This window comes from Lagenorhynchus albirostris, chromosome 18, assembly GCF_949774975.1.
Source record: "Lagenorhynchus albirostris chromosome 18, mLagAlb1.1, whole genome shotgun sequence".
Taxonomy (NCBI): domain Eukaryota; kingdom Metazoa; phylum Chordata; class Mammalia; order Artiodactyla; family Delphinidae; genus Lagenorhynchus; species Lagenorhynchus albirostris.
Window position 1 is genome coordinate 18054311 of NC_083112.1, and position 26228 is coordinate 18080538.

A 26228-nucleotide genomic window follows, 5' to 3' on the forward strand; every position below is an offset into this window, starting at 1 on the left:
TGAGTTGCAGACACTGCAGTCACTTTAAATGGTAATGATAACTTTCAAAAAGGGGTATATGCTGAGCACAATGCTTGGTACTCAACTAAGTGCTCCATACATGTTGACCATTATTATTATTATTTATGTACTTCAATGGTCAACATGTGTGGAGCACTTAGTCGGGTGTCAAGCATTGTGCTACACAAAGTTTCTGATGTTTATCTCATTTAATCCTCTTAACTCTGAGACAGATACTATTATTCTCATTCTACAGATAAAGAAATGTAGACAGAGAGATGTCAAGCAGCTAGTAAGCTGCAGTGCTGGAGGGCAAACCCAAGCCTATGTGATCCCCCGGCCCAATCTTTTCATAATCATGTGGTACTGAGGAGGTACCTACTGAATGTTACTAGGCAGAGGGCAAATATTTGCACACCACCTAGGGCAGAGTTTTTATTTTTCATCAACAAGCCTTACCGTGAACTACCATTATGTCTGCCTGTTCTTTTCTTCCTGCATCATTCTGTTTCGAAGTTACAGTCTGACTATTCTTCTCAGTACAGACTGAAAAGTGTACCTTCAGAGGCTATCATGTAAAATGTTGCTTTCTTGATGATTCTTTCATTAGGCTGCTTCTCTTCTTTCTCCTACATCTCACACCATCTCTCCTTAACTTAAATTACTCCATCCTTTTTTTCTTATTATGTAATACTATCAACTCTTGAACACTTTAGCTTCTTCTACAAATTCTTAGACTGGATAGGTCTCAGTAGAATACACTGTCAGATCATGACCAACATTCTCCTTATATATCTAAGTTGGGAACATGCCAACCACCATGGAAGATACTAAGTAAATAAAACATAGTCCTAACACTTTAACAGCACCACATTACAAAATAATAAAAGAAATCCTACACATTATTAAGTAACACAATTTGAACTAAGTAATAGTTAATGTTCTCAGAAGGGCACCATCTACATTTTGCAGTTTTTACCATCTTTTCCCCATTGTGTTGAATACTGGCCGTCTTGGTTTTAGGACTTCTAATGACTGAATGATACTGAATTCTTGAAATATTGTTACATTTCATTTCTCTGAAAAGGAAAAAAAAGTTATTCTGTATATCACTAAAAATGCTCTTTATTGTGCCCTGAAATATAGATAGCTTCACTGTTACATAAATATCCATTAGAAATTAATCTAAGTTATAACATCTATGCCTACCCCTCACTAGAAGAAAAAAGTATAATCATATTTTAAAGTCAATCATTTTTGAAGTATATTAAAAAACTGAAGAAAACCTAAGAAAAGCTTTGCAAATAAAACAGTAATAGAAAATAAAAAGAACTGCAAAAGTTACGACATCCATAAAGAACCTGATTAAAGTCAAAGTTTTTAAAGGTAAAACTCCACAAATGGAAACTGAGGAAATAAAGTATGTTGGCTAGATTTTTAAATCTAAGTGCCCTAGATTTCTCACAGTGTTAAACTTACAACTGTGAAGCAAGTTGACATACAGGAGATACATAGGAGTGGAAGGGGAAAGTAAGAAAGAAAGATGAAAGAGAAAGAACTACTCTTGATCAATAGTATACAGCATAGATCAATCTTGATTGGGTTCATAAGATCTCACTCACATAATGGGCTCTTTGGGATTATTATGGAGCTTAGGTGGACACTCCTCAGTCACAGCACTTCTAGGATATGTCTCCAGTTCTAATGGGATAACTTCAACCTCACAATCTGCAACTTCTATTTTCCTCTTTTTTGAAAACATATTTTTCATAATATTCTCTTCTTTTCCATTTTCATCAATAGCATCAGAATTCTCAGTGTTAGATCTGCTTAGTAATCTTCCTAAAAGAAAAAGGTAAAAGAGCTTAACACAACAAAAAATAACACAATTACTAGCAACAAAAGGGCATCTCTTCTGCTCCGTTACTAAAGAACCCTATAGGGTATACCTTATTTCTAGAATGAAGATAAACACTAACTCATCCTAGAAAGCTATTGTAAGAAATAATATATAAAAGACCAAGAAGAGATTTCGTATCTCCCAGTACATGAAAAAATATAGGGCATCTAAAAGAAGTATTTGTCTGTTGTGGTATAACATGAAAGAGAAGAGATTTAGCTACAATAATATAAAACAAAAATACAGATCAGAAAGCATTCTAGAAAATTAGAGAGGTGAACTCTAGTCTTAAAATTTCAGCTTTTGTGTCTAGTTATAAATGCTTTATCATTTAAAACCTTTACTCTTTTTATAAAGTGACCTATTTAAATCTGTAGTGATATGTGCCTATTCTCATATTAAGCCCTAGTGTAATTAAAATCTTCACCTGAAGCTTACGCATTTTCTTTCAAGGAACTCAAAATTATAGTTAACAAGTCAAAATTAGCAACTAGATCAGAGAGATAACTTAGGTGCATTTTCTAGCAATGCAGATAAAGCCAATGAATGATACTTTCTGGACACGATTTGGCATTTTACGGGCAGCATCAAAGAGTTATTTTGAGAAATACGAGAGATGAATTGTCTAGGTAAGTTGTGTAGTATGTGTGTCTGTAAGTGGTATGTGGTAGGGATCCAGGTGTGACTATTCTGAACTCTGATAATTCTTGCCCTCACTGAAGTGAACCTGGAATTTCAGATGAGGAGGGTTGCTCTAGTCCCTGCTGCCTAGCACATTTCCTTTAGATGGCGTTGAGAGTCGTGTTTCTCCAACCTTTCTCATTTCATGGTACGCACAGAAAGTGAGGATTTTTGCCTGACACTCTGGGGTAAAAGGAAGAGACAACTAGAGACCAACGTGTCTGGCCTGTGGGATATGGCCTGAAAGAATCAGTAATTGCACAACTGTAACACACTGGTTGAAAACTTTCACTCAGGACATGGGCAACTCTCTTGAGTCCCTGAAATGGAGTGAACTGCTTTGCCTGAATCATCATCTGAAGGTATTTATTACAATGTTAACCTATTAAATTCTAATAGCTCAAGACACTGAACAAGACCGTCTTTGATTAATAATCTTTATCTTAGCAAATCAGTCATTTAGATTTCCTATTTAAATAGGAAGCTTTCTTACCTTACCCCAAAGCATCTGCAGCCACAGAGACCAAAAAATGTGCCTCACACAATAACCCAAGTTTTATCCCTTAGCCTTTCTTTTCTGGAACACCTGATACCTCCTCCTAAGGCATTTCATCCCTTCAGTGCTCAATTTCCCAGTCACCTGTCTTCCTCTGATGCTCCTCCTATATATTGTTGCTCTTGTCCTTGCTATAAGATCTCAGTGGCCCTGACTAGTAAAATGGAGATTCAGAAATGTAGATCTTACTATAGAGTAATGTGAAAGTAAACCTTTGCTTTACCTGAATAGATGCAAACAAACGTCCCTCTGTCAATGTCATCTAGGCAGCGTACTCCCCATCCCTTCTTCTCAGTTTTGAATACTTGTAGCCTCACTTGAGGTCCATGTTGGACAACTCGGTTTTGACACATTCGTCGATTACATTTGCACAACAGGCTGCATTCATAAATGCTGTCAATAAAACATACAAGAGAAAAATCAATCAGACATCTTAAATTAAAAGCATAAGCACTTTATATTGCTACGTCACTAATAATTACCAAGAGAGACAGACTAAGTGTGAAGGCTCCTAGAGCTAGACTGCCTGGTTTCCAACATAGCTCCAGCATTTACTAGCTGCGTGACCTTGAATTTAACCTCTCTGTACTTCAATTTTCCATTTTTAAAATGGGGATTATATGATACTACCTACTTCTTGGGGTTGTTTTGTGAAGATTAAATGAGTTGGTATCTACAAAGTGCTTGAGACAATGCCTGGCACATAGTAAAGGTTAGCTCTTTAAAAATGTCTAGCAATGTCTACGAAGGAAATGTCTAGGAAGGGAAAGTCTAGGAAGAAAATTTTCTGTTTATTTTTATTAATAACACCATGAGAAGTTGAAAATTCCCAATTCTCAGACAAGCTTTGCACAGTATACATCTTAATGGGGAACCGTCTACCCAAAGTAAGCTAACCCTAGCAGGGAAAGAGTCAGACTCAAAGCAGATGAGTGTTAGAAACAGTCTGCATGTTACATGTGTGCTCTCTGACTTCCATTTCCAAGAACAATATACAAGTTTGTTTTTTTAATTCCTTAATTTAGATTTTTGGTATAAGAAATTAAGATTTAACAACATTTATAAGACTACAGGCCACAATGATAAAGTACCCTTCTTCAAAGATATAAACACCCTGCAACGGATCCTCAAGGTATCTTACCCAGTAGGTATCTGTCTCTGTAGTCTTTTATATTTATATCCAGTGGTTATTTTACTACTTAACAAGGGGCAAGTCTTGGCATTCCTCGCTGTCAGTTGAAGACATGCACATTTTGTTCTAAAAGGCAACGGATGGAGAAGTCAGAATAAAAAAGCACCAAGTTAAGAGACTATCTTGACAAAAGTGTAAAGGATGTAATTGTATTTAGAATAGTTGTTTGGTTCATGGACTATTAGACTTCTTCCCTAAATAAAAAAGACCTCTTTGAAAGATAACATCTACCAAAAATTTATAAATAATTATAAACTGCCCTGTACCTCTATTTGCTCATGAAATACTTAACTTTATGAGTTTTCTCTAACTTTTCAAAATGAATTCCTTTCATTTCCTATTCTGCAAAACCTTCTTTGTAAAAATTCTCCTATGTCTGCTCTCTTACAATGGATAAACTTATATGTGTCAAACTCAAAAGGGCATATTGCATATGTCTTGTATTATCTCTCCCTCCAGTGACATGAAAATAAATTGGGGAGACTGATGCTGGGTATCTGACTACTACAATCTGTTTTTCATAACATTGCTAAGCAGTAAACATGCAACCATAAAAAAATTTTCCCGGGCTTCCCTGGTGGCACAGTGGTTGAGAGTCTGCCCGCCGATGCGGGGGACACGGGTTCGTGCCCCAGCCCGGGAAGATCCCACATGCCACAGAGCGGCTAGGCCCGTGAGCCATGGCCGCTGAGCCTGCGCGTCCAGAGCCTGTGCTCCGCAACGGAAGAGGGCACAACAGTGAGAGGCCCGCATACTGCAAAAAAAAAAAAAAAAAAAAAATTTCCCTCTAACTATTTAGATAACTATCTAACATGACAGGGACTTGTAACTCGATAGGGAGTAAAGAACCTGGTTATCTCGGCTATAAACTAGGTATGTAACCACTGGTAAGCTGGTTAAAATCTCTGAATCCTGTCTCGTATGTTGAATGGTAAGTGACTTTAAGGTCTTTTCCTCTATGATTTGCTTCTGCATTTTTCTGTTTATACACAATACATGTCAGAGTGGTAACTACTGTTTGCAACAGAAAAAAACAAGCAATAAATTCATTAATTTGGATTCTATTTACAGATGTAGAAATCTACTGTTGCTTTTTTTAGTATGACTTTGCAAAGTTTAAAAAGTACAGAAAAACACAAACAATAATACAATAAACACTCATATTTTGGCCATATAGAATTAGCTGTCATCATTTTGTCTAGTCCTTTTAGTTGACCCTTGAACAATGAGTTTGAACTGCATGGGTCAACTTATACATGGATTTTTTTCAAGAGTAAATACCACAGTACTACACGATTCACGGTTGGTTGAATGCTCGGATGTGGAACTACAGATGTGGAACCGCTTATATGGAGGGCCAACTATGTTATATGTTATATTTTCTATTGCATGGAGGGTCAGCAGCTCTAACCCCTGCATTGTTCAAGGGCCAACTGTAATTTAAAACATATATACTGTATATATGATCTTCCTTAAAAAAAAAAAAAAAGCATTACAGATAAAACTAAACTCTCAAGAGGTTTGGTGAGGCATCCTTTATACTTTTTACATACATATTTATCTACAAACAATATATTGTATTTTTTTAAAAGTACTATAGTTATTATCCTACAACTTTTTTCATTCAACGTTTTTGAGACCCATCTGTGTTATATACAAATCTAGTTATTTCCTTTTAACTTTTCCACAGCATTTAGATTACAATTAAGTTGCTTGGTATACAATTAAGTTGCTTCTAGTTTTCAATACACCAAAAATGCTACAACATCCTTATTCTTATGCACATGTGTAAGCATCTCTAGGGTAGTAGCTTTCAAATATTTTTGACTATGACTCACAGTAAGAAATATATTTTCTTCACAATCCTACAGAGGCATGCATATTTATATGTGTATGCATACAAGCAGAAATAACAGTGGCATGAAGTACCTTATCATGTGTGATGCACGTGGGCACCTTCTATATGATTTAATTTTTAAAATGCTAGTTACAAGTGATTTTACATCCTACTAAACCTGTAGCTTGAAAAACAATGTTCTAGATAGACTTAAAAGTACTATTGCTAGAAAGCAGTTATGCATGTCTTCAACTGCTGTGTAATTGTGTAAGAACCCTCCTCCCTCCCCACAAATGACCATCTGGGTTGGTACAGAATTCTAGTTTTACCTTTATTTTCCGTCAGCATTTTAAGCTAATATGCCTCCTTTTTGTCTTCTTTCTGATGAAAAGTGTGTTGTCAATCTATTCTTCCTCTTTTCTATCTGATAGTGTGAGATTTACTCTTTGCCCTAGATACTTTTTAAGTTGCATCATGATACATTTAGATATAGTTATCTTATTTTCCATTTCTAGTATACAGTGGGCTTTTTCACTCTGAAGACTCCTGTCTTTCTTCAATTCTGGAAAATTCTCAGCTATTATCTCTGAACAATGCTCTTTTCTTCTCAGATGTATGTTAGAATTTTTCATTTATCCTCCATATTTTTTAACCTGTAAATTTATTTTCCCCATATCTTTATCTCTTTGCATTCTGAGGGAATCTCTTTAGTTTTGCCTTGCAATTCACTAATTCTTTCTCCAGCTCTACCAATGCTTACCATTTAGTCCATCTATTTAGTTTTTATTTCAATGACCATATATTTTATTTCCCATATTTCCAAATGGTTCTTTTACATATACAGTATACTTAAAAAATAATCTCCTTTTCTTGTTTCATGGATGCTAATATTTTATCTCTTTGGACATTTTAAACATACCTATTTTAAAGCCTCTTTCAGTCAGATTCTACATTTACCTCTGATTCTTCAGGTGTGAATGCTGCCAGTTGTTGGGACTTATGCTGCCTTCATGGTCCTAAATGTCTTCGTGTGTTCTGACTGTTTGAAATCAAACTTTTCGTGGAATTTACTCCTGGGTGCTCCTCTACACTGGCTGCTTTCCTCATTGCTCTGGCTCTGACCTATGGGTTTCACAGCTCTAAACCCAGTTGTTATTAACACAATTCCAGGCCCTGTGAGTTATTAGCCTGCTTCCCAGCATTGTGCAGGTCCCTGTTTCTGTCCCCCAAAAGAGCTCAGTGCCCACTCTCTGCCATGCATGGAACATGTTTAATTCCCATCCTGTCAGGATTAGAATCCCTGGCCCCAGTGCTCATGTCCAATTCCAGATCCCAGTGGGCTTCAGCTTTTGCTTATTTTGTGACTTCTCTTGTAATTTCTGACCAATAGATGAAAATATATATGCTGGTGGTGCATATTACATGGGGGTTACTTTCTACAGTCTAAGGCAAAAATCACAAACAGTCAAAATTATTCTTTAAAAAACCCCACTAAACTGACCATAAAGTATAGTAAACACTGTCCAACAGTTAGTTTTTTTCCTCCATCACTGAAAGAGATTGGGCTTGGCCAGATGTAGATGGGTTACGTTTAGAGGCAATGCTGAAAAAACAACAACTTATATTTAAACAGAATAAAACTTGGCACAGTGAGAGGTTTCCTCTATGACAGATCTAAAGGAACTGAGCCAAACTGAGGTAACAGCAGATTGATATCTCATCTCACACTCCTTCTGAGAGGATGGTGAGAACTATGTATATAATTTAAATTATTTCTCTTTATCTCTCTCATGCTTTTTCTTTTTCCTAGTAAAGGCAGCTAAATTTGCATTAAATTAAATGTACATATAATGCAACTCCGCTCTACATATGCAAACCTACAAATACCAATAAATTACACACCCTGAAAAAAAAATGTTTTTCACAGTCTTAATATATTAGAACATGTTTTCATTTTTTTTTATGGAATGTCAATTTTATGATCAGGAGAGGCACCATTAACTTTCTAAAAAAAGTAGCAAGGAAATGATTTGCAAAAGTAAAATACAACATATAACATAATGGTTAAGAGCACGGGTTCAAATTCTGGTTCTTCAATTTGTTGACCTTACACTTGGCTTCTCAACTTCCTCATTTGTAACATGGAAATAATATTACCTACCCCATGGGGTTTTGTCAGAACTAAACAAGAAAATATATGTAAAGCACTTGTCACAGTGTTTGGCACAGTTCCATGGCATTAGCTGTAATTGCTGCTATTAGGAGTATGGTACTAGATTAAAGGGAATACTTATCCTTGGAAGAAATAATTCCCAAATTACTGAAATAACTGGCAAAGAGTTTTCTTTCCTATTGCTAATGAGATGCATCTTTCTATTTTAGATTCTCGATGAACTGGTTTTAGATAGAAAGACAAACTGATACACAGCAGGACTTCTTGACAAGTACCCCTACATTCAGAAGATTTTTTTGAAATGCCATGTTTTTCTACTCACATGTCTATGCAGCCCTCAGAACAGTCACAAGAATCAGTAAACATGTTGGAAAAGCTGTTTAAATAATATGCTCGTGGCCACATAGTCTTTCTGTACTTAAACTGTGGAAGCTTTCTATTGTCAATTTCATTACAGAAAGAAATGGGCACTGATTCCACTCCATTGCTAATATCCGTATCAGAAACAATTTCTTCTTGCCTTGGGTAATTCCGAGTCAACTGAACATAGGTATTGAAAGAAAAGTTATCTGTAAATAGAAAGTTACACTCTGTCTCAAGCAGGTAACGAAAAACTTCCTCCATGTTTCGTAGACTCCTTCCACAAGGGGTTTTATAACTCACGTGGAGTGCTGAAGAATGAGAGTTTGTCTTTGCATGTCGTCTTTGGAAGTGGCATTTGATTGGTAGCTGCAGAGGGTTTTCTCCCTTGAAGGTAAGTGGCATTTTCATCAGACAGGCACTAGAGCAGTCATGCTTTTGGTAAGATAAATTTGAAGATGATTCTTTTTCTCTAAAGTCTGCAACTTTATTTTCCAGAGGGGGAATTTCCTTATTTTCTGTAGATCTGTTTAAAATTAATTATTTATTAGTATCTCAAATGTATAGCACAATCCCCATTTTTTAAAAAACACTGCACACTAAGGTGGTATTTAACTCCTATTAGCTTCTTCTTAGACAACACTAAAATAAGCCAGACTCTGAAATCAACATCTTACTATGTTCTGCAGCCACATAAAGTTACACCTGAAGGGTTGTTTTTTTTCTGGACATCAAATATGTGGTGTTTTTTCCAGCACCACTTCTTCAACTGGGTGTCCAATAATTCAGTTCAATTCTGACACTATCGACCTAGAGTCAGCAACAGAGTCCACAAGTTAAAGGGCTCAGTCCCATAAGACTGCCCCCATGCCAGATGCCAAATGCAGTTTCCAAGTCACCCACACTCTTGACAACCCCTTTCTCTCGGATAATGTGCTGGAAAGATTCAGAACTCAGGAAAGCATTTTAATTACTATTACCAGTTTATAATAAAAGATACACTCAGGAACAGCCAAATGGAAGAGATGCATGGGGCAAGGTAGGTAAGAAGGGGCATGGAGTTTCCATGCCCTCTCCAAATGCACCACCCTTCCAGCACCTCAAACTGTCCACCAACCAGGAAGCTCCAGGAGCCCTGTTGTTTAAAGTTATTTATGGAGGGTTAACTGCTTAAGCATGAATGATTAAATCATTGGCCACTGGTGATTATCTCCACCTGCAGCCCTTCTCCCTGCCCTGGAGGTTGGGAGGTAGGGCTGAAAGTTTTAGGCTTCTAACCAAGGTTGTCTTTCTGGCGTCCAAACCCCATCCTTAAGTTAACTAGGAGCGCCTCACCAAGTCATCTCATTTGCATGCCAAAGACATTCCTACCACTCAGGAGATTCCAAAGGTTTTAGAAGCTGTGTGCTGGGGACCCAGACAAAGCAAGTATCTTTATTATATCACAGTCTAATTTCAGAGTATTCCAGAAAGCTGTGATTACAGTGGTAACTTTTTGCTACATCTACACCAATAGCACCTAGTAAATTTAGAGTTCATGTAGGACATGAGTTCAATAAAGACCTGAGGAAGGTTATGTCTTCAGACAAACTTGGTTCAAGCAAAAAACAGTAAAGGCTAGGTAAAAAAATAATTAAGAATCCTTTATGCTGTTTTTTCTTTTTACCTTCAACAACTGTACCAAGTGAACTTTCCCCATAATATGTAACCCACCTGGTCTCATACACATCTGAAAATGGTAAACTACAGGAGAAAATGGAGAGGTTATTGACTTTAAGAAAAAAACTCTGTGAAGATTCCATGTGTTCCAAACTCAGGTTTTAAACTTTCACACACACAAAAAAACCTGTTTTGTGTTACCTAATATTTTCAATCTATCTCTAGGTATCTGTTATTTATTATAAAAGTAATATAGGTATTTTAGAAAAATTTTTATACTCACTATATAAAGCAGCACTGTCCAACAGAACTTTCTGCATTGATGGAAATGTTCTATATCTGTGCTGTCCAGTGGCATAGCCACTAGCCACATGCGGCTGCGGCTACTGGACACCTTTAAATGTGGCTACTGTGACCAAAGAACTGAATTTTAAATTTCATTTTAAGTAATTCAAATTTAAATAACCACATGTAGCTAGTTGGTACCATACTGAATGCACAGATATGAGGTGCCCCATCCTTTTTTCAGCTGTATAGTAATCCTCTACATAAATTCCACAATTTATATAACTAGTCTTCTATTGTTTTCAATCTTTTGCTATTACAAATCATGATGTAATAAAAAACCTCATATATAATAATTTCATACATGTGAAGATATCCCAGAAACCGGAATGCTAGGTCACAGGGTAAATGGATTAGTAATTTTGTTAAGATTGCCTAATTGCTCTCCATGGGGTCAGCCTCTCCAGCAATTTATGTGAGCACCTGCTTTCACAGAGGCTCTTGATGCTTCCGGATTTCTGATAATCTAGTAGGTGAAAGGATGTCCTATAATTTATAAATCTTTTAATGTTGGAAATATTTGTTTCCAATTTTTCTGTGTTACTACTTTGATGAATATCCTCATACATAAGTCCTTGACCAAATTTCTTTCTTTCTTTTTTTTTTTGTAGTAAGCGGGCCTCTCACTGTTGTGGCCTCTCCTGCTGCGGAGCACAGGCTCCGGACGTGCAGGCTCAGCGGCCATGGCTCACGGGCCCAGCCTCTCTGCGGCATGTGGGATCTTCCCGGCCCGGGGCATGAACCCGTGTCCCCTGCATCGGCAGGCGGACTCTCAACCACTGTGCCACAAGCGAAGCCCTGCAAATTTCTGATTACTACCTTAAGATACATTCCTTTAAGAGGAATTACTTGGTCAAGGGGAATATACATTAAGAATAACTTATTATTAAAAAACTTTCAAACATACACTTAAGAGTATTCTTTTCTCATAAAGACTGATATACTGGAACCTCATGTACTTGTAAGAACTCCAGAACTCCCAGCACATAATGACTTCGTCCAACCCTCTGCGCTGAGTGATAACCAAACTCTAGCAAGGCTTCTAGCAGCATAAGGACATGCATGTCCCTAGGATAACCCCAGCCTCTCAACAAAATGCCTCCTTGAGAAAGCTCAAGGCTGTTTCTTCTAGCCAACACCTAAAGACAAGCCCCTGACCTTTCTTAGAACATTTACGAAGAAGGTCTTAAAATTATGAATCTTTCCTGGGTCTCTCTGAGATGTATATGTTTCTATAACTCAGGAATATTTTTCTCAAAAACCTGAAAGCCATTCTTTTGAAAGGTAATCATCAGGAAGGACAGGGTCTCTGTCCTCCAGTCTCTGTGGGAGGACAGAATCCTAACTTGATGACTGCCAGCCAGCACACACAGCTGGCCTCATGGGCATTCACAGTGATTAACCTTCAGTAAGTTTTCACTTGAGCCCCAGCTTGTACTCCCTTCCTTACTCCCGCATTGCCCTTTAAAACGCCAGTCACCTCAGCACAAATCGCGATGGAGCTCAGCTCGTATTCGTACTGTCAGTAGTTAGTGAATAAAACCTGTTTTCACCACTACAGCTAATGTCTGGCTTTATGTTTGACACTTATTACCAGGTTTTAATAATTATCAATATTTTGCCTATTTTATTTAATCTATTCTCCACCCCTCTTGCCCCACCCTGAAACACTGGAGTATTTTAAAGCAAACACTTATCTGAAATAATTCAGTATGTATTTCTAACAAATAAGTCTTTTTAAAAATACATAATCTCAATGGCTCATCTTCACATTTCCCCGACTGTCTTAAAATCTGTTTGAATCAGAATCAAACAACCCCTACACTCTGTATTTGATTCAGGTGTCTTTTATGTCTCTAACCTTATGTAGTGCTCCCTCCCTCTTCATTAATGACATTTATTGGTTAAAGTTAAATAAATTGTGTCACTTGTCCTATAGTAGTTCCCACATTCTGGAATCTGGCTGATGCCTTCCATGTGGTGTTGTCATTTAACTCACCCCTTCCATTCCTGGCAAAGCAGTAGTCAGTTCTAGAAGCCTGATTTGATTCAGGTTCAATTTTGGTGGGGGGTCAGGGGAGATAATTCACATGTGGTGCTATGAATTTCCTATTGCATCACATAAGGAGACAAACAATGTCTGATTGTTCACATTTAGCGATGCTTAGATTTATAAGTGGGTTTGGGTGTTTCCATCCATTTTAAAGCTCCTCACTTTCAGTTAACAGTTTTGGCATTCACTCATGATCGTTGTCTAGACCAGTGCTACGTTCAGGTGTGGTGGTGCCAGTTCCCAGTGGTTTTTTAACAATTCATGGTAAGTACAAAAATTGAAAGTGCAAAAGTTTAGAAACTTTTACAGCAATTTAACATTGCTGCAACATTTTATGCATTTTACAAGAGCATCACTCCTCAATAAGTTAGAAGTTTAAAACAAAACACCTGTTCTGACCACAATTCATTTGAGACCACTGGGCTAAGGCCACTGTTTCTTTGGGGTGTGGTGGGGTGGGGGTAGTAGTTGTAAAAATAACAATCTTCTAATTCTATCATTCCTACTGCATTTTCCGGCTAGAGTGCTTTCATAAAGAAATTCATCAATTCTTGGGTTATCCTAAAATACAGTTAGTATAAGCAGGCGGATAAATGCTTGATTCTTTTCTTTAATTACTAATATTCAGAATGATGAGTTGTATCCTAGCAACTACCAAAGTGACAGATTTTTTTTTGCTTTACAATGGTGTGTTAGTTTCTGCTGTATAACAAAGTGAATTAGCTATACATATACATATATCCCCATATCCCCTCCCTCTTGCGTCTCCCTCCCAACCTCCCTATCCCACCCCTCTAGGTGGTCACAAAGCAGCAGCTGATCTCCCTGTGCTATGCAGCTGCTTCCCACTAGCTATCTATTTTACATTTTGTAGTGTATGTATGTCCATGCCACTCTCTCACTTCGTCCCAGCTTACCCTTCTCCCTCCCCCTGTCTTCAGGTCCATTCTCTATGGCTGTGTCTTTATTCCCGTCCTGCCCCTAGGTTCATCAGAATCTTTTTTTTTTTAAATTCCATATATATGTGTTGGCATACAGTTTTTTTTTTTTTTTTTTTGATAGCTTTTTTGCTTTCTGTCACAAGGTATCTCAGGTCTGGAATCAGCCATTTCTCTAAGGGACTACGGTTCCATTTAATGAGAAATGGCATTTACAGACTACGATCATGGTACTAGGAGGTACACATATTTTAATCAATAAAAGATGCCAAACTGCTTTCCAAAAAGGCTGGACCAATTTATACTCTCATAGCACGGATGAATGCTCATCTACCTAAATATTATTTTAAAATTTTTCATCAATTGGATAGGTGAAAAATATTTTATTACCTTAATTTTTTTCTCTAAATAATAAGGAGTTTGAACATAATTTCATGTTTATTGATTTTTTTTTTCCTTTTGGCTAACTGTCTATTCATATGCTTTGTCCATTTTCCTATTGGGGACTTGTTCATTCGTTCGTTCATTCATTCATTCATTCATTCATTCTTCCATCAACGATTTCTTGAGTGCCTGCTATGTGCCAGGTGCTACGGAAAAAAAGATGAGAGCTCTGTGATCTCAAGGAGCTTACATTCTAGGCAGTGAACTAAGTATTTATAATAAAGTATAAACAATATTATGAATAATGCCATGATACATAATGTTATAGAAAGATATCTAATATTTATTATTTTTCTGTTTTTTAGGGTTCTAATTTTATAATTAATTTTTCTATGGTTTGAGAGTCCAGTTTCATCTGGAATTTATTTTGACGTAACACGAAGATCTAACTTAAATTCTCCAAATGATATCCAATTGTTCCAGAGTCTTTTACTGAATACCTCCTTCTTTCACCTTCTGACTTTTGACTTACTAGCTTAATCATATCTCAAGTTCTTAGAAATACATAAAAATGTCCTCTTATTTTCTAGACTTATTCTGCCTTTTGATCGAACTGTTAATTCTTATACCAATATAACATTGTTTTCCATACTATGATGGAACATTTTGATATTTCTCAGGGCAAGTCCTTCCTCACTATTTTGCCTTTTAAACATGTTCTAGGTGTTTTCTGATTTTTTTATCTTTTGAGATTAAATTTATAATGGCTCGCCAAGTTAAAAAAAATCCAAATGCGTGGATTTCATATGAAATTAAATCTATAAATTAATTTGGGAAGAATTACCATTTTTACAATATGCAGTTTTCCCATCCAGGCACATAGTAAGTTTATCCATTCATTAAAATCTTTAGAATTAATTTTCCTCAGGTATATACTTCTTGTAATTAGTCTCATTTATTTTACTTTCTGGCGTTGTGAATGGGGACTTAATTTCATATTTTCTAAAGGTATAGAGTTTCATATTTTTATTTTATGTGACTATGTCACTAAACCCTCGTTTTAGCTTAATAATTTTACACTTGCATCTTAGATTTTCTAGAAGGATAAGACTATCTACAAATAATTTTACTTTGTACATTTCAATAATCATATTTTCTTTTACATTCTATTATACTGGCTAGAATTTCCATAAAAATACTGAATAACAATTATGATAGCAGGCACTTCTGTCTTAATCTTTATTTAAAGGAAATGTCTCTAAGTTTCACCAGTATATAGGACAGGGATGCTGGTTTAAGAAACATATTCTCTCCCACATTAAGAAAAAATTCTTCAAAATGGTACAGATGAACCGGTTTGCAGGGCAGAAATAGACACACAGATGTAGAGAACAAACGTATGGACACCAAGGGGGGAAGCTGTGGGGGTGGGATGAATTGGGAGATTGGGATTGACATATACACACTAATATGTATAAAACAGATAAATAATAAGAACATAATGTATAAAAAAATTAATAAAATTCAAAAATTAAAAAAAAAGTTCTATTTCTAATGGTTCATATTACTTTTAAAAGTCTTTTGGCATGTTAAGATAAGCTTTTTTTCCTGTGGTTTACTTCTGTAAAATAATATATTTCCTAATACTAAATCATTCTTGCTTGACTAGTGTAAATTCTAAGTCATCTCATTAATATTTCTCTGGATTAGAATTGCTAAAATTTTATTTAGAAGCTCCATATCCACAATAGTGATATTTTAAACTTTTTAGGGCCATAAACCCTTTGACAATCAGATGAAAGCTATGAACCCTCTCTAGAAATACACTATAAACATAAAACTTTGCATACCATGCAGGGCCTCCATTGTCTCTAGTTTAAGGACTCATCTTTATTATAGTTAACTCTATATTTAGATGGTTTCTATGCCACTGCCATTTCTTAAATACTATATCTTATACATTCTGACTCCTCTTTTGGTCAGCAAGAGGATTTTCGAGAAAATTTCCCAGAAGGTTATGTATATAGATGTTTTCTGAGCTTTTGCAAAGGTGCTAGCCTGATTTTTGCTGTTTTGTTGGCTTTTTTGGTTTGTTTTGATACTTGTAAGATATTTATACTTTAAGACTGATATTAAAACTTTTTAACAATCAATACTTATCTATTAGTAATTTTCATTTCTGTGGTATTTGGTAAAACCTTTTGCCTCCAGACTTGATATTTCCTTATACTCAGAAGTTACCTTCTTTGACTATTGCTTCTGCTTCACTTATTCTAGCTTCTTGTGTTTTTGTTCATTTGTTTGTTCTAGTTCAGAAAAAACAGGGCAGATTTTTCCAAAAGCAATGATTCTGTTAGGCAAGTTTACATTATTTTTTAACATATTGAGAACATCTACATTTCATATTTATTTAAGTACCAAATTTTTTAATGGAAAATATATGTATTTTCATTTTCTAGCTGCTGGAACAATTCTGAATCCTAGTTTAGACATTGTGATTTCCTGCACTGCCTTTGTAAGCAGCAGCACATTGGTCCTAACTCTGTCGCCTTAGCTTGAAATTCTTAACATCTCGTAAAGAGCATTATAACATATGGATGATCCTGAAAATACTTTACAGTGTTCACTAAAATTGTTGGTTTTCTGCTAATAGCTTCTTTTTTGAGAACATTATTCATCATTCTCTTCTTTTTCTCACTCATTTGCCCTTTTCTTCTACATTTTGGGTAATCTTTTTTTTTAAAAATAAATTTATTTATTTATGGCTGCATTGGCTCTTCGTTGCTGCGCGGTCTTTCTCTCACCGCAACGAGCGGGGGATACTCTTCGTTGAGGTGTGAGGACTTCTCAGGCTCAGTAGCTATGGCGCACGGGCTTAGTTGTTCCGCAGCATGTGGGAACTTCCCGGATCAGGGCTCGAACCTGGGTACCCTGCATTGGCAGGCGGATTCCTAACCACTGCGCCACCAGGGAAGTCCTGATTTGGGGTAATCTTAAAGATCCCAGACTATACCTTTAATTTCCTTAATTGACTTTCACAATGAATACTTTCTTAAAAGAAAGGCTGGGATAAAACTGATCACTGCACTACTATTTGTAACAGTAAATATTTGGAACAATCTAATTATCCATCCTTAAAGGAATGGAATTAATAAAATGTATTCTCACATGATGGAAATCCAAACAAGGAGATGAAACAGATCTATAACACAGAAGCAACATGATTAGATCTCAAAACTAATGCTGAGTAGGGACTTCCCTGGTGGCACAGTGGTTAGGAATCTGCCTGCCAGTACAGGGGACACAGGTTCGAGCCCTGGCCTGGGAAGATCCCACATGCCACGGAGCAACTAAGCCCGTGCACCACAACTACTGAGCCTGTGCTCTAGAGCCTGCGAGTCACAACTACTGAGCCCATGTGCTGCAACTACTGAAGCCTGCATGCCTAGAGCCTGTGCTCTGCAACAAGAGAAGCCACCGCAATCAGAAGCCCACGCACCGCAACGAAGAATAGCCCCCACTTGCGCCGCAACTAGAGAAAGCCCGCCCACAGCAATGAAGACCCAACGCAGATAAAAAAATTAAAATAAATAAATTAAATTAAAAAAAAAACTTTCAAAAAACTAATGCTGAGTAAAACAAGTAAGAAGGTACATATATGAATATTTATGTAAAATTTAAAAACTATAATAGCACTATATATTATTTATGGCTATATAAATATTAAAAAATGAACTAGAAAAATAACTGATGATAGTGACTGCTCCTAGAGAAGCAGAGAGGGCAACGGAACTTTGTCATGGTGAGAAGTTAGGTATGGCTCAAAGAGATTATAGTGTTTTGTTTTCTTTTTAAAAAAGAGACTGGAAGCAAATACAATGAAAGGTTAATAGCTGTTAATTCTGGATGGTGTGAGTATGGGTTTCTGCCATCTCCCTTTTTATGTTTTCAATCTTTAAGATTTCTCAAAAAGGTAGCAAAAAATAGTGGATGAGAATGCAGCTAAAAGATCAATGCAAATCCATCACCACCCATGGACTACAATGCAGTAGCAACTAATACATTAAAAATGAGGGGGGAAGAAAAGCAGAAAAAATGAGGTAAGGTTATGTTTTCCCTTAAATAACTTCAGTCTGTTTTAGTATTTTTGAAACATGCTGGGGGTACATCCCATAGTAAGAAATATATTCTATAATGTACTTTTTGTTTTGTTCTTCCATTTAACTTCTATCTTCTTTAGCCTAGTCTACTATAATACGTTTCTGTTTTTATTTATTTATTTATTTAGGTATCCAATATTTCCTTGTTTTTTGAAGCCTGTGCCTGGAATTGCTTTTCCCCTATTATTAAGTGCCAAGTTCCTTTCTACCACTTTTTCATTATAATGTATTCTGAACTATAAGCAGTACTATTTACTTGTCTACCTAAGATATAGATCCCTTTGTTTGGTTTCACTCAGTATTCACTGTAATAAATTCTCTTAGGCTCTCACAGCTTTGTTCTTTGTTTTGATATAGGCTAATTTACTCTCAAGTAATTTATATAGCTACAGTGTTGTACAACCAGTAAACTGAATGTTTCATTTCCCTTTTCAGCTTGACTTAACCAACTAAATTATGTTCCAAACTGGGTTCTGTGGCATTCTTTTCTACAAATGTCATCATTTGATTTCCCCTATTTTGGGGGAAGGGGAATATGAAATACAATTTGAAGATTCAAAAAGTTCTTCTCTGAATATGAAGGGATTAACTTAGGGTATATGCAAGAGAGAAAATTGTATATAAGCTATCATTAGTTCTTAAATAAAAACTAAAATTTGTACAATAATTTACAGTTTACAATGTATTTTTATGTAATTTCCTCATGTGACACTTAATAAGTACAGCTCTAAGTTAGTCATTACTGGAACAATAGACAATTAGAACTACTTACGACTAAAATGTAAGAGTAAACATGCTGGTAAAATCTGTAATTTGGAATTTAGGGTTTCAAGAAAGTTAGCTAAGCTGGCTTACAAGTACTCTTCTGGTGACTAATTTAATAAAAATCAAGAGGTGTAAGGCTCAAGTTATCAGACAATTAACAAAGGAAAAAATCTTTTTATATTTATAAAGAAAAGTTAGAAAAACATGGAAATGAAATACTGATATGAACCTCAGAAGTGATTCTTTTCCTAAAAATTAATTAAAAAAAAAAAAGAAATGATTCTTTTCTTATCTAAGCTTCATTTCATAAAACAAATGAAAGAAAACCAACCTACTACAAATCTCAGGAGTTAAGTAACCTAATTTCAATCCAATTTTGTGGGGAGGAAGATCAACTTTCTTACATGTATGAAGATACTTTACTGGAAAAAAACAAAAATAAAGAAAACCAATCCTATGCACAGTGCTGTAGATCTAGTTACTGACCCTGCAAAAACACAAAAATGCTGTAAGTAAACAACGGATACGTAGGTAAAGCAGGGTTATCTGGTATTGTCTGCATCTTTCTGCCAGTCTCTGGGTAGGGGTAAACTGATGATAGTGACTACTTCTATCAGTCACTATAGGGGCTTCTCTGTTTTTATCTGGCTTGAGAACTGTTTTGTCATTAGACGCCTTGAACTACAAGGCAGAACATGGCTTCACAGAATGCCAACTGATTTCCCAGCTCTTGACAAGTCTGATGTACATAAAATACACAACTTTTAAAACTTTTGATGGGAAAGCATCCTTTTTTATATATTTTATCTACTCTTACGTCAAATGATTAGCAACAGTAAATCTCTTTTTGGGAGCAAAAGCATTAATGACATAAATAAATTTAACTTATATACATACAGAGAGGTATAGTCTTCTGGAAAGGAGTCTTCATGTGATGTAGAGGGCAATGAACTTGATTTGTTTTCCTGTGCATTCTGGGTCACAGACGTATGATCTACATGAAAAAATTACAAACTTAACAAGAATACCAAGTTAAAAATCACTCACTGTAAAATCTAAATAGTATCTTTATTGACTAGATATATATATAGCCCTTAAATCTGAAAACATATTACGATTTCAAGATTGAGCCAAAAAATTAGGTGTCAACATTTTCAAAAACATTAAGAAAATAAGATAGGATAAAATAAAAGACTTAGGATAGAAGAGATTTCTACTACAGAAATTGTAGTTTGGCCGACCTTTATCTGAATTTTAATCAACCTTTAAAGTGAAACATCAAGTATCCCTATTTCTGCTTGTATTTTACAAAAAAGCATAACTCTTAAAGGCTCTATTAAGGTCACAAAATTGAAAGTTTATGTATCTTTTGTTTTCTCATTATTCTATTACTATCTATTTTTGGGGGAGAGAGGGAGGTATTTGGGTACCTCTTTTTGTCTTTCCATTTGTATTTTCATATTTCTCTTAGTTTCTCCTATATCTTTCCACACTTAATTTCATCTCATTTGTTGTCTCTTCTTTTTCAAGTTCATCTATTCTTTCTAACATGACTTCACTATAGAAATAAGCTATGTATTTAATGAAAAAGTTATAGATTTCCTGCTCCTATTTTGAAAAAAATGGATACGTAGAATAGTCTATGTTTGGCTTTAAAAAATTGTTTTTAATTGTGCTTCTTCCTATGTAGTAGTGGACCTTAAGAAAAAAAGTGATTCTCATCCTGCCTTAGATTATTAACTTGCATTGGTCCTTTAGTGCACACCACTCTTATTAAAAAGAAAAAAAAAGTTTAAGTAAATAAAAGAATAGTTTAAGTTATAATCCAAGGTCATCCTTGGCTAATTAGCATAAAAAACCCTCTTTAGTTATACAGGTGAAAAAAGAAGATTTAAAATCTGATAGTTGAAGAGAGCTGAGTAAATAATATAATAACTGATTAAAAATTAAATAAGTTTAACAAGTTAAGAATTTCCCAGCTAATTTCTTTGAATGAGCCATATAAAGCCATATTAACAAATAGGAACAAAACAAATAAATATAAGCATAGTTAGAAATAAGATTTACTAAAAAACATGGAGATATTAAATTAACTATTAGATAAGGGGAGAAAGGAGAAATAATAATTTCTTTCAAGAAAACAGTATCCAAGTCTTTGTATGGGGATACAGCAGATATTTACAGAATTATACACAATCAAAGAAAATTAAAGGTAATTAGTGGTTTGGAGAATTCAGGCTGGATCTGGGATGGCTTGTTTTGACCTCAACACCAAGTCCTTTTGTTTCCCCCAGTCTCAGTATTCCTTTTAATATAAATACTAACATGAATCTTTATTACTAGAAAGTGTTTAATCCGTACATATGCTAGCAATGTCAATTACGTAACTCCCCAATTACTTTTAAAACATTGCTCTACCACTAGCAAACATATACTTTTATTTTGATAAATTTGTTACACTTCAGATGAACTATATAAAAATATGAAACTATAGTACTCAGTATTTCTATTGATGAAATCTTTACTTTAAAAGAACCAAAACAGGACTTCCCTGGTGGCGCAGTGGTTGAGGGTCCGCCTGCCGGTGCAGGGGACGCGTGCTCGTGCCCGGGTCCCGGAGGATCCCACATGCCGCGGAGCGGCTGGGCCCGTGAGCCATGGCTGCTGAGCCTGCGCGTCCGGAGAATGTGCTCCGCAACGGGAGAGGCCGCGGCGGTGAGAGGCCCGCGTACCGCAGGAAAAAAAAAAAAAAGAATCAAAACAAAACCCAACCTATATTCTTTTAGTGAGAAAGATTGTTTCAGAAAGAAAAAAAAAAAAAAGTTGCTTAGAATTAATTCCTCTTACCACCTCCTGCATTTAAAAGCTTCTCTTGCAAAGCAAATGTAATCCCTTAAGGATGTGTTGATTCCAAGTGCTGTTGAAGGATACTGAAAGACTGTTTTCTTAAAGAATCTACTCTTCTAAAACTGTACATTAGCTACTGAAATTGAAAATACTTTTGAATAACAAAAGCTTTCTTTAAAATAAGCTTGGGACTTCCCTGGCGGTCCAGTGGTTAAGACTCCTCTTTTCCACTGCTGTGGCATGGGTTCAATCCCTGGTCAGGGAACGAAGATCCCACATGCCTCGGCACAGCAATCACTAATCAATCAATCAATAAAACTAAACTGATGATGTTAAGCCATTTTTCAGAGATTTAAAACCTTATGGCTCAAAATTATGAGTTAAAATAATTATAATTTGTTGAAATATTTACCAATATTAATTAAAATTTAGTAAATGTACCTCCTCAACACTTTAGCAAATTAATGATAGTGTAAGATTTATAGGACAGTGATTCTGATAAAATAACTTGCTTTTTAATTAAAAAAATTTTTAATTGACATATAGTTGATCTATAATGTTGTGTTAGTTTCTGGTGTACAGCAAAATGATTCAGATATATATATATATAGATATATATATAAATATATACACACACACATATTTTTTCATATTCTTCTCCATTATGGTTTATTATAGGATATTGAATATAGTTCCCTGTGCTATACAGGACTTGTTGTTTATCTAAAATAACTTTTCAATTTTTCTTTTTATAATCCTGGTACATTATCTTTGTTCAATTACTTCTAAAATAAATTTGTTAGACTGATGGTCTAATAATAATCTAGAAATGAAAAAAATTTCCATCAATTTATCTATACCAGAATGTGCCTTTTAGTATTGTTCTTTACACAAAGTATCAATAGGTTTATAGTGGTTTGGAGTCTTGGAATTCTATTTGCCCTTCTTATAGTAGAAGCGTTTTTGAAAAAGAGATACAATTCTTCCCGGAGAGGTTTAGTAGAGTATGCATTTCCTATGGGGTAGGACTTTTTGTTTACTAGGGAAACTGATTTCCATATATGGATCTTACAGTTTTATTTTTAAACTGTCTTCAGTTAACTTGACATAATTAAGGCTGGCTTGCTTCAAAGCAAGAAAACAGCAGAGAATATTCTAGATTGGGATTAGAAATGTACATACCCCTTATCAAAGTTGAATTATTATTTATAGTTGCTTCCTTCACTAGAATCATTGCTTGGATGTATTCTGTTAAGGAAAGGAAAAAAGAATGGAAACAATCAGCAGCAGTATCATCTTCACTCAAGATGTCAGCTACTGTACTAGGCAATTTACATATTTTATCTCATTCAATCTTCACAACTCCTCTAAGAGGTTCTTATGATTATCTACTAAATACATTAAAGACAAAGAAATTAAGGCCTAGTGGTTAAGCTGTTTATTCCAGGTCAATAAGCTAGGAAGTGGCAGAACTGGATTCAAACCTAGATATATCTGATTCATGAAGGAATGAGAAGGAATATTAAAATGAAAAATACTATTAATTTTGTGGACAAGCACATCATAGATTAATGTCATAAGAACATCCATAAAGTATTAAGAATATCCTGGGGAAAAATAAAGGATAGTCAGGGGAGATTTTGCTTGAAAATCATATGTTCTGATGGAATGAAGGAAATTTCCACATAAAAGTCTATGTTCTACAACCACTTAGGTTGAAGACAAAGAAGCAGAAAAAATACTGGGTTGACTGAACTGACTGCCTATGTACAAAGCAAGGTTTGCTTTCTGAAGACTACTAAGGCAAGTTCTGTTTAAAGCAGGCAAAATATATTTATATATTTACTTTTATATTAAAGAAAATAAGTTATCTCTGAATGATTGGGTAATACATAATTTCTGTTATATTCTTCTATATGTACCAAATGTTCTACAATGAGTTTTGCAATACACCCCCCAAAAAAAAGATAAAATGAGGGAGAAGAAGGTAGCCTGAGATAAATAGAGATAAATTCAGCAGCTATTATTCAAAGTAACCAGCTTCATCCAGTTTTACAAAATGTCCACAGTATGGTAAAAACAAGTTTTTATAGAAGCAGGACACACACACACACACACAAAAAAAGCAGGTAGAACTGATGTTAGGTTCTTAAAAAACAAAAGAAGTTATTTGACTTTTAAAACGAACAGCAATACTGGAAACAGAATTATATTATCAGTGGGTAATATTCAGCATTAAATGTACTGAACGTTTTTATTGCTTCATACCTTTATTTGTGGCAGATCCATCTTTGATCTTTCGTTTCAGTGACTGCAGCACATTTTGCACTTGTTCAAATATGAAATCCACTTTCCCATCATCTTCTAGCTCCATCCAGAAAGTTTTTGCATCACCTAAAGAAAAAATAATAGCCTAAGAGCTCAATAGACATAATTTTCCTAAGGCACATGTTATTAAAAATATACTTGGTTTCTAAATAAAAATCAAAATTTAACTGGCCTATTACTTTTCTTGAAGAAAAAGATTTTGGTCACTGTTTCTTTACAACGACCTACAAGCAAAAAATATGACCTGGGTATCTCACTTATTTCTGATAATTAAAAAAAAAATGTGTTGAAAACTTCAGTGACACTTTTTTTTTTAACTCTAAATGCCTAAACAATTTATTTTTCTTTCTGTGTAGTGACACTATTTCTTGACTGGAAAACAGCAGGAATGACTTCATTCTAGGGGTGGGAGTGGGTGTATTTATAGACACATTCATTTTAAAAGTTTCAAGGACATAACCTCCATTGAGTATGGAAGTGGAGGGTTCCAGAAGGAAACATCTCAACAATTGTTGAAATAACTAAATGTCTAACAATAATGCTTTAAAAACTATCTTTGATAGTAACTTTTTAATAATTATGTTGACTGAAAGAAAAACGCACAAACTACAAGTTGCACATTATGTTCTATTTGGCAAACTACTGAGGACCACAGCCTGGGAAACAGCCTCTCAGACAGCTCTGAGGAACTTCTCTGAAGAGGTAAGGGAGGAGCCAGGATATACAGAAGTTTTTTGCTGGGGGGAGTGGGGGCTGGGGGGTGGTGGTAATAAAACATGTAGTCAAACATCAAAAGATTACTGCTAATCACAAAAGACAGACATCTCAGTTTAATGATTTTAGTGCTTTTCTGTGTCTGGGGAGATGCAAGAGTTTGGGCTCATTGAAGTTATTCCTCAGACATGCATCTTAACTATCTAGGACTAGTATCCGGTTTTTCTACACTCTGAATTCCCCTCAGGGCGTGCTGCTGGGGGCAGATGCAGTGGATGATGGCTTGATGGCAGGCAATATTCACTGTTTACTGAAATGGCAGGTAACATTTTTTGTTCACACTTACAGGAGGCAAAATATGTTTAAAGCTTTTATAGATAAAGTTATATAGATAAGCCAACATTTCAGATGCCCAGCAAGCTAACACCTTAATCAAAAATTTTCTAGCGAAATCATCCTTTCAAAGCTGAAAACAGAAAGGCGAGAAATGCAATTAAAATAAATTGGCGAAAGTCAAATCTTACACCATGTTTAAAAGTAACAGGGGCTTCCCTGGTGGCGCAGTGGTTGAGAGTCCGCCTTCCGATGCAGGGGACACGGGTTCGTGCCCCGGTCCGGGAAGATCCCACATGCCGCGGAGCGGCTGGGCCCATGAGCCATGGCCGCTGAGCCTGTGCATCCGGAGCCTGTGCTCCACAACGGGAGAGGGGCCACAACAGTGAGAGGCCCTCATACCGCAAAAATAAATAAATAAATAAAAATAAAAGTAACAAAAAATACCTAAAATGTTAAACACAAATTATTTATAAAATATATAAAATTAATGTATAAAATGTTTAAAATGAATAGGGCCTTAAGCAAAGGAGAAACAACAGTAACTGCACTGTAGAAAGGTCACTTGAGAAGCCATTGGGAGGATTAATGAGCAGACAGCGTAGTAAGTTTACAAAAAATACATTTTCCTTAATATTAAAAATTAAACCCAGAACCTCCAAGTTGGTAATGGAGTGAGATTCTTCAAAAGAGGCTTAGGACTCAGAGTCCCAACTCTCCCTGGCAGTCATCTAACCAAAGGGGGACCTCTGGCTAATTAGGGCTGCTGCTACCATAGAAGCCTCAGGAGGGGTGCTGTTTCCCTGTTAACTCTCTGGCCTGATGTGTACTACACAAGAGTAAGCCTACTTTTCCTTTTTCCCCATAGCACAGTTCAGACAAAGGTTTCAACATTTGAAAAAAATGCAATGTGAAAGGACAAAAGGAATGAGAAATTATGTTTTAGAGACAGATAGGGGCTGTGACATAGCCTTGAGTGCCATGCTAAGCAACTTTATTTTTA

At 35.6% G+C, this 26228-nt stretch overlaps 2 protein-coding genes across 2 annotated transcripts in view; one reads left to right on the top strand and one right to left on the bottom strand.

Annotated features, from left to right (window-relative positions):
• RCBTB1 (RCC1 and BTB domain containing protein 1) overlaps positions 1-9076 on the top strand; it is a 110352-nt gene extending 101276 nt beyond the window's left edge. Inside the window, exon 13 of the mRNA XM_060129580.1 lies at positions 8973-9076. The gene's annotated coding sequence lies outside the window, so the exon portion shown is untranslated. The remainder of the gene's footprint in view (positions 1-8972) is intronic.
• SETDB2 (SET domain bifurcated histone lysine methyltransferase 2) overlaps positions 1-26228 on the bottom strand; it is an 80983-nt gene that overhangs the window by 44181 nt on the left and 10574 nt on the right. Inside the window, exons 3-10 of the mRNA XM_060129578.1 lie at positions 24119-24244; positions 23033-23098; positions 19901-19997; positions 8662-9225; positions 4279-4395; positions 3361-3530; positions 1623-1842; positions 980-1079 (exon numbers count right to left, since the gene is read on the bottom strand). Coding sequence (XP_059985561.1) covers positions 980-1079; positions 1623-1842; positions 3361-3530; positions 4279-4395; positions 8662-9225; positions 19901-19997; positions 23033-23098; positions 24119-24244 — 1460 coding nt within the window. The remainder of the gene's footprint in view (positions 1-979; positions 1080-1622; positions 1843-3360; positions 3531-4278; positions 4396-8661; positions 9226-19900; positions 19998-23032; positions 23099-24118; positions 24245-26228) is intronic.